The sequence below is a fragment of the Diadema setosum genome, chromosome 19 (assembly GCF_964275005.1).
Source record: "Diadema setosum chromosome 19, eeDiaSeto1, whole genome shotgun sequence".
In the NCBI taxonomy this organism is placed as follows: Eukaryota; Metazoa; Echinodermata; class Echinoidea; order Diadematoida; family Diadematidae; genus Diadema; species Diadema setosum.
The window spans coordinates 17,706,354-17,725,868 of NC_092703.1; the positions used below are offsets into that span (position 1 = coordinate 17,706,354).

At 38.0% G+C, this 19,515-nt stretch overlaps 1 protein-coding gene across 1 annotated transcript; it reads right to left on the reverse strand.

Annotated features, from left to right (window-relative positions):
* Nucleotides 1-8,052: 8,052 nt before the first annotated feature.
* On the reverse strand, nt 8,053-19,138 carry LOC140242637 (tubulin alpha-1A chain-like). Its single transcript, XM_072322392.1, has 4 exons — nt 19,065-19,138; nt 11,382-11,613; nt 9,869-10,017; nt 8,053-9,033 (listed from the first exon to the last, which is right to left on the reverse strand). Exons 1-4 carry the CDS (start codon nt 19,065-19,067, stop codon nt 8,053-8,055), a joined length of 1,365 nt encoding a protein of 454 aa, XP_072178493.1. The 5' UTR covers nt 19,068-19,138.
* Nucleotides 19,139-19,515: the final 377 nt, after the last annotated feature.

Sequence of the window (19,515 nt, forward strand, 5' to 3'; positions counted from 1 at the left end):
GCCTAGTGTCGGTCTCGTGAGCCTCTTTTGCGTACTGTCGGTCTCGTGAGCCTTAATTGTCTAGTGTCGGTCTCGTGGGCTTTCTTTGCTCAAGTGTCGGTCTCGTGAGCTTTTTGTGCCTAGTGTCGAACTCATGGGCTGTATGACTCATGGACCTATTTTTCATGTCGGTCTCGTGGACCGTATGACTCGTGGGTGTCGGTCTCGTGGGATGACCCCTATAATACATGTATCGGTTGAGGTGAGGATTCAGTTTTTAACTTTTCGCAAGATACTTAGAAACCATTTCATGAAATGTTAGAGACCACACAATTTTAAGAGGAACTCAAAGTTTATTTGATGAAAATCTGTTTTGAAATGGCTGAGATATACAAAACCAAAGTAAAACAAAGCGATCCTAATAAAAGGTGGGTCCCACCTTTTATTAGAATCGCTTTACTTTGAAAATCTCAACCATTTCAAAACTAATTGTCATCAAAATAAGCTTTGAATTCCTCCTAGAATCTTATCTAAAAAATAATTATCAAAAAAAAAAAACACGTTAGAAACCTGAAGCCCCATCTCAATCGAAACTGTACCATCCCTTTAATGCCGTTGGGAAACAGCTAATTGTGACAAGCGACCAAGGCCTGGCAGAGGTAGATACACCTTCACGCTTCGGGAAAGTCGATACCCCCTCCATCAAGCTCGTGTTATGACCCAATTCGAATCTGCACATAGTCTGGAGTGTGTCGGCGTCTATGGACTTGGCATTCTTGTCATGGACGGGAACATTGACAACAGCAAGTAAGTTATACCGGGTGATTCTGGACTATCACTTGATTCCATCGGTTGCTAACAGCCAACACCTGTTCATTTCCCAGGATGGCAACGCAACGTCAGGGTACAGGGCTGCCCAGATGGACCAGTATTTGACGAAAATAGCGTGAACAGGGTGCAGTGGTCTGTGCAATCACCAGATGCTAACCAGTTAGAGAATCTGTGAGCTAACATCAAGAAAGCTCTCACCAAGGACCGACATACCACCGGGGAGTTTTGTTCCGTTAATTATCAGGGCCTGGGGCAGCATCATCCAGGAAAGACTGCATGGTATCTAAGGCAACGCTCCCAAGGAGGATGCGTGCCATCATCAGAAGGCGCGGGTAACCAGCAAGATACAAGGACTTGGGGAATCTCACATGGCGAATGACTTCAGACTTTTTAAAGCCAAAACATAGTTCTGGTACGCCTGCAAAGTTGTCAAATTTCGCTCCCAAATGTGAACGTATATCTAGGAAATGTGCGGAATAACGCTGTAATAACAAGATATTCGATGGGTAATGACGAAAATGCGAAATATTAACCAAAAAGGTTCAGTCTCAGAACTTACCCGAACGGGGTCAGGCTAAACTCGGACTCGGGGATAACTCGGCCTCGCTTTAACGGCGGGCTGAGTTGTATTGGTTGTCCCTCTGGATTGTACAGTGTTGTACTATGGGAGCGGCCTGTATAAACTAGCGCTTCGCGTTCTGGCTACTCACAGTAATGGTCCGACTTGTTACAACGCGCGCATCAAAAAACCTTTTCGGCGCGCATGCAAAATTAGTGTGCGCCTATCTAAAAACAATCAAAGACGCTTGATAAACAACAACAAAAACTTCAAAGACAGCGCGTCTCAGCAACAATGACAATGACAATGACAATGACAATGGTTTTTTTTTTATTTTCTCATGTCACCCAACGTCAGGGTATTGAAGAAAATTAAAAATAAACACCGTAACAGATAAAATCAGTTAATTAATACATTAATACATTGTAAATTACATATATATACAGAAAATTGCATATTTACAAAATATACAAAATATACAGAATGGTGCAGGACCCAGAAGAGAGAAAGAGAGTGAGAGAGAGAGAGAGAGAGAGAAGGAAAGAGAGAAGGAAGACAAACAAAACAGTTAAAAAAAAAGCAGGGCAACAATAACGCAATTTCAATAATATAAAACTAAACATTGTAAAAAGCTATATTTACATGAAAAAAAAATACAAATAATGATATTAATAATTATTATTTCTTATGGAGCTTCATTATTTCCTTACAAAATTTAGCTAAATTTATCAACTCACTACGATTTTGGGAATTAAATAACTGAGACATCTTTAAAGTGTTTGGTCTTATTCTATAATAGGATTTAATGAATTTATTCCTGGCAGTATTCAATGTATGACACTCAAATAAATAGTGAAATTCATCCCCTAGTCTATTAGAATTACATGAATTACACAATCGATCACAATGTTCAATACCAGCATACCTACCCGTTACAATTGGCAATCTGTGGTTGGCGCAGCGAAATTTGGAAAGAAGTTGTCTGAAAATGTAAGGGATTTTTAACAAATATGGATCTAAACATAAATTCGTTTTATAGATTCTGTAATTCGTACAACATGAACTGTTACTTATCTTAGACTGCCAATTCTGTACAAATTCGTCTCTTAATCTAAGTTTTATCGAACACCTAAACCACGAAGAACTTACGTTTTCAAAGTTATTCCTAACAAAAGACATTCCTAACTCATTTAGTGTATCATAAACTTTCAACAACCATGGTGATGAATATATCTTATAATTATGCAAAAGTGATATGATATTACATACAATAGATGAATATTTTCTTTCTTTTCCTGTAATAATCTTTAACCAAAAATTAAGCATTCTTTCTTTAACAGTACAGGCTATTTCAAGCCTTCCTAGTTCTCCCAGAGTCATGCTATTCAAGTATTTTTTGTTAGTCTCAGTAAATGTTTGCAGTATTGATAATGTAGACTCTCTATGAGTGCTAAATTCTCATATCCCCAAACTTCACTACCATAAATAAGAATGGGTACAACAAGCCGGTCAAACAATTCTAATTGGATATCTATTGGAAGCCGCATCTTTCGAGACTTAACCATTACACTATACATTGCTCGTTTCGCTTTATCAACTTGTTTAGTTTGGGCCTTTTTAAAATCATTTTTATAATTAAACACCACTCCAAGGTAAGTATACTCATCTACAACCTCTAAAACATTCTCATTAAACATAAAGGGCTTGAATTTTCTAACTTTTCCTCTTGAGAAAATCATTACTTTTGTTTTACTGACATTAACTTGTAGTAACCATAATTTGCAGTAATCACTTACAGAATTGAGTGCAGATTGCAATTCGTTCTCACTAGTAGCTAGGATTAAAGTATCATCAGCATACATCAATGAGAAGAGTCTTAGAAATACATCTATTCCTTTATCATGTAATACGGTCAACAAATCATTAGGCAAAAAATCAACACCATTATATGCGGAACTTACATAATCTTGAAAATCATTTATATACAATGCAAATAGCAAAGGAGATAGATTTTCACCTTGCCTCACTCCAATATTACAATTAAAAAAGTCAGAACGCTCTGAATTGTTGACAACACATGACTTTAGATTTTTATACATATTTCGGATTACATCAAAAACTTTTCCCTGTATGTTACATCTAGCAACTTTGTTCCATAGCAATGTTCTATCGACAGAGTCAAAAGCTTTCTTATAATCTATAAACGCGCAATATAATCTTTTTCTCTGTGATAAATACAAGTCAATAATTGAATGCAACACAAATATATGATCAACAGTTGAATAAGTCTCTCTGAATCCTGCTTGTTCTTCCCCAATGGCATGATTATCATCGAGAAAATCTGTCAATCTATCATTAATTATTGAAGTAAATAATTTGCCAATGCAACTTAATAAAGATATGCCACGATAATTATCAGGGTCATTAACAGAACCTTTATTTTTGTAGATAGGGCGTATCATACCAATCGTCCAATCCGTTGGAATTATTCCGCTATCTAAAACTAAATTAAATAATTTGGTTATTACATTCACTAGGGACGCATTGCTGTTTTTTAAAAATTCATTTAATATCAAATCAAAACCGGTGATGTGCGTACAGGCTTGAGGACCGCGCGCTGTCCATTTGTTTTGTACAGGATTAGCACGCACTTTCCTGTCTGTTCAGTTAGGCCTCGTTTGGTATTATACAGTAGAATGTGGCGATCACGAACTGCAAGTAAATTGTCTGAAATAGGGTAGAGTTTTCCCTCAGACCGAGTTAGTCTGGATCCTTCTGGAATAAAAGTCGGTTTTCCCCAAGACTTTTATTTTTCTCAAAATACTCCAAAACGACTCATCATCCCGGCAAATCGCGTCAGCCAGGTAAGTTTCTTTGTAGACTCTTTCAATATATTGCAAGCAATGTTTTCACTTTAATAAGGTGTACTTTATAATAAGATCTTAAATCATGTACTTCGAATTCATTAGAAATAACAATTATTTTAATGTCATAAATTTCCTCCTGTGTGATGCATGAGTCTACTGTGTGTTGCAATAATTATGTATATACATACATATATCATATAATTATATACATTATATATATATATATACATACATATATCATATGATTATATATATCATATATATATATATATATATATATATATTAAGTTAAAATTACCTTTGAATATAAACTTTAAAAAGACTAGAATTCTTCATATATTAGACAAAGAATCGCTTATGAAAAGATGGTAATAACTTTGATATATACATGTACCTGTCCTGCCGACGGGATGTATGACGTGTTCGCAGACCTGTCTTCCTTTCTTCTCTGCTCCTTTCCTTTCCCCTCATCTTTCGTTGCATTTTAATGCCTTTCTGGTTTTGATTTTGCTCTTTTTATTATATATATATATATATATATATATATATATGTGTGTGTGTCTGTCTGTCTGTCTGTGTGTTATAATTCCGTCTTTTCTGAATGCAAGCATTTTTTTTTTCTTTGTTTTTTTTTTTGTGACGACCTGTATGTCTTGTATGTATTGCTGCTTTGTCAACATCCGGTACACACGGCTGAACGATTGGCTCAGTATCGCAACATTGCTATGTCGTTTCAAGTTTTATGTTTTCTTGTACTTTGGAACAAGTTCTGTTTAGTACATGCTTTATAATTTTGGTGTCATATATCAATAATCAAATGCTTTAACGGTACATATTTAGATTGATTTTGCATATATCTGTCATTGTTATATTTGTGTGTGTTTTCCCCCTTTTTTTCCCCCAATGCATAACGTTTTACAAGCTCTGCTTTTCAGTGGATCACTCTTAACCACTGCAAAATGTACATTGTTTTCCGGTTACATGATTATTCGTACATTTATTTTGTTTAACAATATACTTACGATAGTATGAATTGATAAATGTATATTTTTATCATGTACAGTGTATCATTATATATTGATTAATAGAACTAAATGCATTGTATTTAATTTAATTTAATTTGTATTGAACATCTACATGATAAATTATGATATAACATACTGTATAAAAACAGCTGCATCGCTCATCCTTCTCGTTTTCTTCATTCACATATCAAATTAACATGCATTAATATCTCTTGTTTTCCTTTGTTACTGTCATGGCTCTCTTTCTTGATTTAGTTTCTTCTTCCTCAGTGTACTCAGCTACTTATATCTTTTTCGTCCATCTTTCACGCCGCATCTCTCACCCCTCATTCATGATTAAATGTGTGATCAGCATTATTGTCCTGTTCTTGTTTCTCCAGGTCAAGCAAATTTCAACGTTGATAGGTTATTTCCATACATCTTGTTATACACCCTTTGTTGACATGATAACATTATGGTTTACTTTAATCCATTATCCATGGTAAAACTGAGAGTTATTGCTGTAGATATACGACAAGTGTGTCACTTTAACTTGTTTGAATTTAATTCAACATATTCAAAAACGGCAAATTGAATTCATAGGCCATGTAGTCGGTATAGTGATACCTAAGGTACTTACAAAACTTATATACAATAAACTGTCACATAACACAACTCACAAATTTTAAATGCAATTTACGTTGTGGAAGCGTAAGTTTGCAAACTTTTAAATCAGCATCAGCAGTAAGTAAAGTGTAGTTACCTGCGTTCATACACTTATCGTTCACAAGTATTTTTACCCACAACAACGTTTACTGGAAGTAGGAATCATTTGTTTGTATTTTTAGAGATAATTGGTGTACGTCAACTACTCTTACATGACTACATTACATGTTAAATGTTTCCATAAATTAAATCTCAAGTACTGTATTGAATGATTAATATTTCTGCAGCGATAAGAGTGCTGACATGTATTTTAAGAGATAGAAGTCCATTACTTGAGAAAGAAAGCGTCTCTATTATTCGATATTACAATTTCAATCATGACTTCAGCATCAGCGCCCGTTTTGTCCGTCTTTACTCTGTAAATGTCACTTGATCGTAAGTGAGTCAACATGCTAAAGTTATATGCATGTGTCTTATCTCATAGCCTTCCGTAGGCTTTAACAAGTAAAATTTGTAATGTGAAGACCATGCTTACGTCTAGACACTGGACTGATGCATTGTTGGTTACTCCTTGTTTCCTTTGCGTAAAAAAAAAAAAAAAAAATGAAAGAAATACTATGCCTACGGATGCTAGAAAACCTACGAGCGCTACAACTTACTTTGATACTGTCACTGTCACTTTAGGATGCACCGAATAACTCTGTAACCATCTAATGACATTTGATCTTCCGATAGTAGTCAACGGCAAATCATATGCTTCAGTCTGTAATTCTTTGCATGATCAGCATTCTAATTGTACAATCACTACCAGTGCTGCTTGAACAGCAATATATATAACTGCAACGAAAGCACCTTTTCTTTTGCCAATGATTCCTGTACAATGTAATGATAATCATAGTAATGAAACTGAGTTATGCTTCTGAAATTGTTTAAGCAATCTAACTACTCCTAATAACAGTTATATTACTACCACTACAGGTACTACTACTGCTTCTGCTGCTTCTACGGAATTGTATTTTCAGGATGCATTCCTTATGCTATCTCTAGTGCAACATGGTATGTTACTTTGGTTTGTCTACGCTCGAGATGTTACTACAGGTGCGTATGCACATACTTTTAGTGCTGGTAATCAGAGGATTTAACGCAGTCCATCGAAGTGCTTGAGAAAACACCGCCATTTTGCCTCAGAGACGAGGGCCAGCAAACTTCGAGCTCTAGCTTCTGCATAATATATCATGTCATATCATATACCAGGTGTATCGACTGCCATGGCACAAGTTCCATATTTTTGTACCTATGAATTCGTCGGCAGTACATTCGATTAGTTTTATTTCGTGAGACGGACGACACTGTGTGATGTGCATAGGATCGAATAGGTTCTAATTCCTGTAAACAAGTTCTAATTCTTCGCAGTCACAACCGCAAAGGGTACCATCAAACATTGCAAATATGTTTGAAAAATATAAACGAACAATATTGCATATTTATATAAATCAGAAGAATAATCGCGTATAACATTTCATTAATACTATTTCAAGTTATTGATCAACTGAAAACGAGATGTCTACTCTTACTTAACAGTAATTTAGCTAAAAACAAATATATAAGGCAACCTCAGTTTCTTTCAGCAATGCCCTCTCATCTTTAACTGCTGAATGCGTAAGGACACACTAAATGTTCCTTTAAAAAGGAAGACAAGCGAACGAAATTGCAGAATTGTCGGACGTGGAAGACGTGCAAACATTTCCTCCACTAGACCAAAACATGAGCGACAGAATAATACTGTCAAAATTGTGTAAACCTATCCGACATCGTCCAAACTAAAACACAGTTTTTCACATGAAACAAAGAGGGCGCTCGATGTAATTTGTTTTTAGGAAGTATAATGAACAGATGTAGAGACAACAATAGTATCTATTTATAACTTCTTATTTCGTTACAAACCGAAGTCTGCTCCGCAGGCAGGTGGCTTACGTTGTAACGGTCATTTATTTTCGCCCGTACAAGTTTGTGAATGGCACATTTACACGAACAGCTTTTGCTATAAACACAGCACACATACATGCAAATTTAGAATTAGATATCATCCAAATATGACTCTGTCATTTGAACGGAATGGCCTCGAGGGAGTTTGCGTGGATATCAATTATAATTCATCTGCATCTTCTTCCCCGTCACCAGCCGCGGAATCTACGCCAACCTCTTCGTAATCCTTTTCAAGCGCGGCTAGGTCTTCTCTAGCCTCAGCGAACTCGCCCTCTTCCATGCCTTCACTCACGTACCAGTGGACGAAAGCGCGCTTGGCGTACATCAGGTCGAACTTGTGGTCGAGACGAGCCCAAGCCTCGGCGATGGCCGTGGTGTTGCTCAGCATACACACGGCGCGCTGGACCTTGGCCAGATCGCCGCCGGGCACGACGGTTGGTGGCTGATAGTTGATGCCGACCTTGAAACCAGTTGGGCACCAGTCGACGAACTGGATGTTGCGCTTTGTTTTGATGTTTGCAATGGCGCTATTGACATCCTTCGGCGCTACATCGCCTCGATACAGGAGACAACAGGCCATGTATTTTCCATGGCGTGGGTCACATTTCACCATCTGGTTGTTAGGCTCGAAGCAGGCATTGGTGATCTCGGCAACAGTCAGCTGCTCATGGTAGGCCTTCTCTGCGGAGATGACAGGGGCATAGGTTGCCAGAGGGAAGTGGATGCGAGGGTACGGTACCAAGTTGGTCTGGAATTCTGTGAGATCAACGTTAAGGGCCCCATCAAATCGCAGTGAAGCAGTAATAGAAGATACAATCTGGCCAATGAGACGATTCAGATTTGTGTACGTTGGGCGCTCGATGTCGAGGTTTCGTCTGCAGATATCGTAGATTGCTTCGTTATCCACCATGAAAGCACAATCGGAATGCTCCAAGGTGTTGTGGGTTGTGAGGACAGAGTTGTAAGGTTCCACGACCGCTGTGGACACCTGAGGCGCAGGATAGATGGCAAACTCCAACTTGGACTTCTTGCCGTAGTCCACAGACAGTCGCTCCATGAGCAAGGAGGCGAAGCCTGACCCGGTACCACCACCAAAACTGTGGAAGATGAGGAAACCTTGCAGTCCCGTGCATTGGTCAGCCTGCAAGGAGAAAAGTCACGTCATATTCATTTGCCTTTTCACATTTTGCTGTTTCAGTGTATGACATGCTTATTCATGCGTTAATTCGTGCATCTAAATTTCATTTTGACCGACGAGGTTGACATTAGTCATGATTGTTGATGTGTGCTACACGAGTACTGAAATGATGTCGCTTGCCAATATAATGCTTTCCTCTAGCCAAGTGTAAAATCAATGTCATAAAGCAGTAATATGTTACATATTGTTTTAATTTTGTTGGTGATCAAAAACATTCCAATTTGTCAGAAGGTAAAATAAAGTTGGTGTGAAATTCTCATTAGGGAATATTTATGCACAATCACAGTCATCGCGTATGAAATGTATTTATGTATCTATTTACCAAAAGATACATGTGCCCTGACTATATACCACATGATTTCCCAGACAGCCTCAAACACAAACAAGTAGATTGGTTTTTAGAGACAATTCAAGAGCTGGAGCGAAAGATTCAAATCTCAAGTTTCCTCTTCTTCAGGCCTACATGATATCTTGAGGGTGTGATTCAATTAGACATGCAAAATGTTCTATAAAATCACACCAAAGCATAAAAATATGACGTGCTCCTTTTCACTGAACCCAAGGATAGTATCATATTAATCTATATCAGACATTATAGGAGCGAGAAAAGAGAATTTATAATGTAACCTGCTCAGCTCTCCTCTTCGTGAGTAAAACAACAACAGCAGTAACACTGCTGAATGAATCACAATCCCACTGTTATTTCTTCTTCTTTTTTTTTAACTTGGAAGAAACGGAAAGTGTAGCTCTGACAATGATGTTGAAATATCTCACTCACAAGTTTCCTGATCCTGTCCAGAACCATGTCGATTATCTCCCTGCCAACAGTGTAATGACCGCGGGCGTAGTTATTAGCAGCATCTTCCTTGCCTGTGATCAATTGCTCGGGGTGAAAAAGACTGTTGTACCGTCCTCTGCGGACTTCATCTGGACAACAATGAGAAAATCAACAACAATTATGTAAGCCAAGGCTTATCACTACTTGCATTAATATCATCATCACAATGTTACCAGTGTCATTATTCCCTCGAAACATAATATATAAGAGCGGAAAAGGATAATTAATGATCAATGTATTGAATACTGGCTTGTATAACTGCGAGTAAGAAAACATTAATTACTATCTACCAAATACAGTGTATATTGCCAAAGAAAACTGAAAGAACACCTGAAATTGGCAAGCTACACTGCAAAAAGTCCGGTGTTAAATATGAAACACCGAGCTGGTGTTAAATTTCCGGTGCTCATTCATGGTGTTAGATTAACACCTCCGGGTGTCATTTCAAAATATAAGATTGTTTTTTGAATAGTTTCTTAGTTACTGCACTTCTTGTTAATTTTGAACTTCAACAAGACGATAAAGAATTTTCCGATAAAGTACTTGATTTTTGAAAAAATGTGTAAACACATTTACACCACAGTAACACCAGTTGTTGTGGTCTCCTATCGAAGCTGGACGGGTGTTATACCATTGAAATTAACACCACCAATATCAAATCAACACCATGCGGTGTCATTATTGAATTAACTCCAGCGCAGTGTCAAAAAATATCACCAGCCACAGTGTCAAATTAACACCACGAAGTGCCAGGTGAACACTTTTTAACACCTTTTTCTACACCTGAGGGTGTGGTCCTCTATTGAAATTTGATCGGTGTTAGATTTAACACCCATGGTGTTAAATTTAACACCGATGTTTTTACAGTGTAGGATTTTAAAAAAAATGGCTCTGCTCTGTGCAGTGGTCATGAAAAGCCACTGTGAAAAGTATTTGATGTGAGGGGCGTAGTTCTCACGGGTGAACTAATTGGCAGACGCTGAATGCATGGATGCATTTTGCTGACAGAGCCCGACCGATCCAGGGGCCGCTCAGAACGAAAAGTCGGAAAAATACCAGAAAAACTTTCAGATGCATTGTCTCCTGAACCGACCACGGACACTACAGTCCCAAAAAAAGATAGGACAAATTATGTAATCTGTATGTAACTGTGTCATACGTTATTAGCATAACTGACAACTTTCGACAATGTTGACTGATTGAGGGATTATTTGATTTCTTGAAGAAAAAAAAATGTATCAACCACTGATTGATTGATTGATTGATTGATTGATTGATTGATTGAGTGAGTGAGTGAGTGATTGATTGATTGATTGATTGATTGATTGATTGATTGATTGATTGATTGATTGATTGAGGGGTCTACAGTAACCATAGAAAATGATTTCGGGAAGATAATCCCTGTTTTTATAAATCCCTATCAAGCAGCAATGGTTAATAATACATGACTCACCGACCACAGTGGGTTCGAGGTCGACGAAGACGGCACGAGGAACATGTTTGCCCGCAGACGTCTCGCTGAAGAATGTGCTGAAGGAGGCGTCATCATTGCTTCCCTCAGCCTTCTTTGGTCCCTCCTGCATCATGCCGTCGGGCCCAATGCCGTGCTCCAGGCAGTAGAGTTCCCAGCACGCATTGCCGATTTGAACTCCGGCCTGACCAACGTGGACTGAGATGCACTCACGCTGAAATTGAATAAGAAGATGTTTGTGTCTTTGTGTAATGCATACATGGGGGTGTGTGATCTATCATCACGAAAACCTGATAACGTTTGCTTTTTAACTTGTTCATATTCCAAATTTACCTTATTTCTATTCCAGCAACATACTAAAAAACTGGGGAAAAACGGTCATCATGTAAACATTATGGAAAGCGGGAGAGAGAAAGTAAAGACATGTCGGGACAAACACACTGATATGTGGAATAGATAGACACGTGCAAATACAAGTCAAGTGAGGAGAGGAACATTCAGAGGAATGAAGAAAATGAACACTGAAATCAGAGGAAGATGTTAAAATATCAACATTTTGATTTAAAAGAGATATACATATTCAAAATTTTCCCCCATTTACGTTACTTTCCTTTTTGTTTCAACTTACTTTATCATCTCAGTACATAATCGCAAAAACATGTAAAGACATACATGAATAAACCATGTACATGAATACCAATTTTCTCTTAGTATAATAAATACTACTTTGTAATTTAAATGCCATAGCGCAAAATTTCCTGATTGAGCCTTTGCACATGAAAATATTTGCTAATTTTACTTCTACATTTGTTTTTCCTTTTTCTTTACTGCAACATTATATGCGTTGCACTCAGAAATAATCCTGCATGTGATGCAAGATCAAATATTCATATCCAACGTATGCAAGATCACTTTGTCGAGAGAGATCTGCAAGTTAAGATGTGCGGTTTTTCTTCTCATAGCGTTCCCAAGAAACCGTACTGACTGACACCCACCGACATTAAGGATGACTCACGTCCATTTCTAATAGAAGGATTGGCTGGCGGAAGGGATGGGGTGTGGAAGTATGTAATGTGAATATGTGTGTGTGTGTGTGTGTGTGTGTGTGGTAAGAATACGAAATCGAGACGCTATCAAGACTTCAAACGTGTACGTTTTCCATTCTCCTCTACGAGCAATGCGCTGCAGCATTTCTGCTCTCAATTTTGTATGGCTCAGCTTCTGAGTGCTCTTACTCCTGTGTTCAAGCAGAGTTTGTTCTTCTCTTCCATCAGGCGAAGGATGATATGAGCCTCTCCTAATCAAATTGACGGCAAATTTTGGTAACTGAGGTAATGTTGCCACCCACTCTAATTACAAGGTGAAGAGGTTTTACACCTTAGCTGTACGCCTTAGCGTTTTACTGATATGAAATCTGTGAGGAATTTGCATTATCGGTGAAAGGCCAGAGAAAGTCCGTAGAGTGATTATGGATGAAATATGTATCCTCGAAAGGGAAGAGATGATAAAACAGGCAAAAACGGTGAACGATTAGATGGAAGAGTTAGAAGAAGCGAACTGTTGCAAAGAAAAAAAAAAGAGAACCCATCTTTATCGTCTTAGCTCAGAAATTATTTTCAGTACAGGAAAGTATTAGATGCTTTGCTAAGCACTAATTCACATTAACACACAGTGCATTCTATTTAGTGTCCAAACGTAGATCTAGACGGAGAGGGACAATAATGAGAATGAATCGCGAATAGGTAACCTCACTCCTGTACCATAACGTAATGTCTCGAATCGATACATCTGTTTAAGTCGTGTCTATGTCTCTTGTATCTTCCTCTTCTTTTTTTTTATATCTAGAACTAGAAGGTCCATAGACAAGAACCTGTTTTGCTACCTTATAGTGTATGCAAGAGATACTGCGAGTGTGGACATGATGCATGGCACCATAAAAAGTGACCTTATCTATCGACATTGTAGGCATTTCAATAACGGCCAGTGGTGTCATGTGTGATTAGTTATGTTACGGCGACACATAATGGGGTGGGAGGGGTGGTATTATTTTCTGCTACATTTCAAGCATACACTGTGACGACTCGCGGCGACGTGCATCGTCATGAGACTACATGCACCCACGAGGCGTTGCATACTGTTTATCAGATCATTTGAGTACTGTTGACATGAACGTTTCTCAGGTTATGGTTGTCAGTATACTATATTGATATGGAAAAACTTTGCTACTACTTCGCAAGTTATACTCAATGAACATTCTTAATAGAGATTCTCGCATTGATTTATAATTTCAACTATTGAAGTGAAGTTAAAAAGAGGGGAAAGGAATCATTATGCTGTCAAGCTGTCATATCTCTGTTGAGTTTAAAGAGAGATGTCAACATTCGAATTTAACTTCCACCCATTATAAAGGACCACTTTCAAAATTATCATAGGCTCTATATAATGGAGTTTTTCTTTTATTTGTCTCTGTACAGATTGAAGTGCTGTTAACTAATGACTGTCATTTTCTGTGGCTATGTTCAGTAGGTCAGACATCGATGTGCAGGATCTGCGGCTAATAAGGAACCTGTACTGGTATCAGAATGCTGCACTCAGAATAAATAGTGAGACCAGCATATGGACAGAGATCAAGGGGAGTTCGACATGGCTTTGCAATATCACTAGATGTTTTCTCGCTGAATAGCGAGATGATATACGCGAAATGAAATGAATGAATTAATGAATGAAATATCTGATATGAAAGGGATGACAGTTCGGGGGCTATAACGTAAAAATCTAAGATATGTCAATGAATCTATCCCAGTAGCAGGAAGAAGGGATGCGTTGCAAGCATAGTCATCAAAAGTGAAAAACTGGGCCTATCATTAGAAGACAGAATGTATGGTAGTTTCCAAGAAGAAGACTGTATACGCAGTGGAAGGAAATGTAACAAGTTGACAAATGCTGCTACCTGGAAGGTTTGATCACTTTAGACAGAATGAGGGATGCAGAACTTAAGAGACGAATTGCGCTTGCAAAGGAAAATCCTTTGACAATATAATTCAAGCAGCAGAAATGTGGTTCTTGAGAAGAATGCCCAGAATACTTTGGACCGACGGAATATCAAATGAAGACGTACTCCACACTGGGAAAAGACAGGTGTTGGAAGACCCCTTAATCATGTTCATAACAGCATACGGAAAAGGAAGTGCCAGTTTGTTGGTCAGATCAAGACAAACTAGAATTGTCGCTATATGGCGACTGGTATGCCTCTGCCATAATGCATGGTTCTCCTAATAATACAATGTCTTGGCAATGCGTGATGATAGTTTCGCATAATTGACAAAATATCAAAATGACAGGCTTGTCACAAATGTGTTGAATGTTCACTTTCCTTGAACTAGGTATAATTGGATGAATGGCTACATTGTTTAAGAGTGCAGGTATTTGGGGATTTGGGGATTTTTACTTAACTTTTGACTTTTACTAATAAGTTTATGCATTAAGTAATTTTCAAAGTATGGAGAAATAGTGTAATTTCAGTATCAGATAGTAAAATTTTAGCATTTTGACCTGGCCTTTGTCCGTTGACCTTTGACCCTATGACCCTAAAATTCCCAAGAGAATCACTGTCAGGTAGAACATGCATAGATAATCACTAAGTTTCATGATGATACCTTGAGTCACTTTCGAGATATGGTGGAAGAAGTGAAATTTAGCACTTTCACTTGACCTTTGACCTTTTGGCAAGAAACTTCCAAGAGAATCTCTATTAGGTAAGACATGTATATATTCTGTTTCAAGAAAAATCCTGTAGGCATTGCATAAATAAGAGGGAAATATTGACATTTTAAGGAGTTGACCTTGACCTTCGACCCATGACCCCAAATTTCCTACATAATCACTGCCAGTCAGTATATGCATATGTACTAAGTTCCATGAAGATACCTTGAACCATTTGCGAGATATGGAGAAAAAAGTGAAATCTTAATATTTTCACTTGACCTTTGACCATTAACCTCATGACCCAAAACTCTCTCTGAAGAATCCTCATTTAGCAGTACATATATACACTAAGTTTCAGAAAAATACCTTAAGGCATTGCATAGATATGGGGGAAATAGTGAAATTTTGAGTATTTGACCTTGAACTTTTGACCTTTGGCCTTGAGCATGAGCACCCAAAAGTTGATAGGCACAACTTCGCCCACTCATACATACATATTAAGTTTCATTAGGATACCTCAAACAGTTTTTTAGTTACGCTGTTCACAAAAATTGATTACGGACAGACGGAAGGACGGACGGACGGACGGACAACCCGAAAACATAATGCCTCCGGCGACACTTCGTGGCGGAGGCATAAAAAAAGGTACAGAAAACCGGATCGTGACAGGAACACAAGGTTGAGGGAAAGAGAAGCAGTGAGGAGTAACGCATAAAACACAATAAAAGTTCAATGGGCTGACTGGTACCCTGAGTGGTAACAGTATAACAGTAATCGCACGTTTTGTCGTGTTTCTGTGTGTACATGTCTTTTTTCTCCGATTATGAGGCACCTTAACAATAGACGCTGCCAGCTTTCCAGTCGATTCCTTTCACCTGAAAAAAAAGACTAAATAACAAATCTTTAGTACTGTCGAACAGTATAGATACTTTTGTTTCCAAGCGCTTATGTTTTCTTAATGTCATGTACCTTTTAAACTGTATCCATTATACGTTGCAAATCTGCTTACTTAACGATTGATGCTCATATATACACTGTATATCAAGTTTTGTTTCTCTTTGTTGAATCTGCTGCGGTGCACGAATCCTTCGCACCATGAATTCTCCATAGACTTTCGTATATAAAGTTTCGTTATTTTAAATGTGATATGAGAGAGAGAGATTTCAATTCAATTCAAGGTTACAAGACAGCATTCATCTGCGGTATGATGGCTATAGACGTACTTGTGGGCGAGTGATGTACAAAATATCTGTGTTAACCCTAATCTAGCCCCTTGCTTCATTATTTTGCGCTACTGAGTGAATTAAAAGTATAGCGATGGGACAAAGCGGGATGGAGAGATTGAGTGGCACTAATGTCCTATAGCCGTAGAATCAAAGTGCATGTACAGAGTGCAACGCTATTATCCCGTTGATTTACCGTCTGGTTTCATTAGAGGTCTCCTTGCTTGTTACGGACCTACACATACAGACCTACAGGGACCCAGATTAAATACCAAGGCTATCGTGTATGATTTAAAAAAAATGTCAACTGCTCCCTATTCCCTCTCTTTCCTTTTTCCAAACAAAGAGACTTTTGTTCTGGTGCAGAGTACATTATGTCAAGGCACCGTGTAAGTTATTATTTTCACACCAAAATATCCGCGACAAGAAGACTGTCCCTGGTATGTCGTGTAAACTCTTGATATCCAGATAAGGAAGTGATCAAGGCGAAAAACATAAAGAATGATTATGCTAAACAGAAGAGAAGTGTTCACGATATTTGTCAGCCAATCTTTAGACAATGTAGTGAATAGGTTGGAGGGGTGTCTGTCTGAAATACAGTAGATACGACAATCCGTCATCTCAATTCAGCAGTCAATCAGAGATATAAATGGAAACAATTGGAACCTCATTGAAAAAAAAATGAAAAGGAGGCAATTGACAGACAATGAAGAATCAGCAACAATGCACCAAATGACAGGACAAAATGGAATAAACAATTAAAAATAGATGGAAGATATTGAAGATACAAATACAATACGATAGAGGGGACAAAGAGGTGAACAAGTAATGGACGTGGTTCAGGAGGATTTTTTTTTTTCTGAAGGATGAACTAAAAATTTCCAATCTATACAGCGGGCAAAGTGCGAGACGCCATTGTGGCGCCGCGGGATATGAATGAGATTGACTTGAGAAGACTGTCAGTGACGGGGAGAGAAGAAGACACCCATCGTGATCATGACGATGAGTCATGGATAGTCATTGCCAGTCTCTTCGCTGCAGCCTACCACGCATGCGTCATTTTCGGAACAGAGAGTCCGAGTGATGTATTATAACGACATCTTAGGCAGATCCTAACAATTCATGAAATTACTGCCATCGGGTTCTCACCTCTGTCATGTTGCGTAATTATTTTACCCACAAATCCGCATTTGACCGAACACTGCTCTTGGTGCTATAAACCATGATTCAGAAAATTGTAGGAATGCGCATAAAGTTTATTCTTAACGTTTAAATTTTCCTCTTCTTAACTTGTGTTTATGTATGTGTGTCTGTGTTTTGGTTAAAAGTAGTTGTTTATATAAAATTATCATCCCACTGGTTTACTAAAATGATGGTTTTTTTTTTTGTTTTTTTTTACTAAAATGATGTTGTAACATGTCATCTAAACAGTATAGCAGTAAATGTTTTTAAAAAAAAATCTAAAGAAATAACTCAAGCTGTGTAACAGAAAAAAAGGAGGAAAAGACGGGTCATGTCATCTATATTAAAATTGTCATTAATTACCTATCAACTGTAATTATTAGGAATATGAAGGGTCATATACACGTCCGTGTCTTAAGAAATAATTCAGCTGTAAACACTGGTTTACCAAAATGATGTTATTCATGTTGCTGAAACATGTCATTTAAACAGTAGCAGCAAATGTTTTAAGAGAATCTCAAAAACTCAAGCTGTGTAACAGAAAAAAAGGGGGAAAGGGGTCATGTTACAATTAAGTAAATTGTTTTCTTACCTCAGAAAAAGTGGCAATTATCATTTATATTTAATCTATATTATTTACTTATCTTATTGTAATCAATTGTTAATTTTTAATGAATATAAAGGGTCATACACATCTCCCTAGAAACAATACAGCTGCATGTAAAAATACAAATATGAACTTCTGTATCGGACGGTTGCAAGACATTCGAATAGAAAATCAGATTGGCGAAAGGTACACACCCATACTTACACACACACACACACACACACAGACGACACACAAACAAAATGAACGGTCGGAGGGCGTGCTCTCAAGCTACGACAAGTATGTGCCTAGCGAACATTATTACAATGTCTGCAGTGCACCTACGACCCAAATGTGCACTAACCACGTCAGCAGATTCTCGCTCATTTGGGAAAACAGTCATGTGATGATTCATCGTGAAAATGTCTGACAAAACGCTACACTATAAGGAGATGCGAAAACATGTGATTGCTCCCTCATGCAAAGATTACCCAAGGGTTGGAAAGCTCCATGAGTACTTAAGAAGAAGGAATAGGAGATGAATAGTCATGCTGAAGGTCAGTAGTAAACGCCAAAGAATCAAGTGGTGAGCAAATGCATTAGACTTATCATAAGTCGTTCCCCCTTTTTTTTTTATAAGATTCGACAAGATCAGAACATCTATGAAACAAATCGCATAGTACATCTCATCTCGAAAGATTTTCGTATAGTTGCTTTCTGTTGCTCCTATATGCAAAGAGAATATTTCGTTTTGTAAAAATCCAATTGTGTCAATAAAATGGAAAAAAATAGATGACAAACCAAGCAACCAACGACGAAAATACATTATTGTGCAAAGACACTTCTGTCATGAAATTAGCATTCCTGATTCGACTGCCACACCTTCTTGATTATTCAGACTTCAGCGCAGCACACGTGGCCTGCTTCATGGTCTGCACAATGCACTACTCAAGGAGTCTCATGACTTACCATATTCGTCTTGTGAAGATATGAAACTCTTGAGACAAAGTACCGGTAATCACAATCTCACAACTGAACGGAAGAATTAAGCTTGAGTCAAATTCCAGTGTAGATTCTGTAGTCTTGATGAAAAAGGTAGTGAAAGGTGTTTCTTGTAAAAGGGCGTGGACCGGGGAAACACTGCACAAATCTCACGAAAGCTGCGATGGCACGAGAGACTTGGCGATGAGATGAATCTGAAAAGCCGCGAGCTCCTTTCCTTCCTTTTATAATCAAGAGAACGGAGAAAATGCATACGACCGGCGTGGGCGGCATCATCGCGGACGAGTCATCCTCCGTCCGTAGGATTTCTGTTCTCACCCGCTAAACGACACGAGTTCCCTTTACTCATGTTGTCACCGACTAGGGCACTTCACATTCGTTCAATACAAACCGGTAGGTTTCTTTTACGAGTAAAACT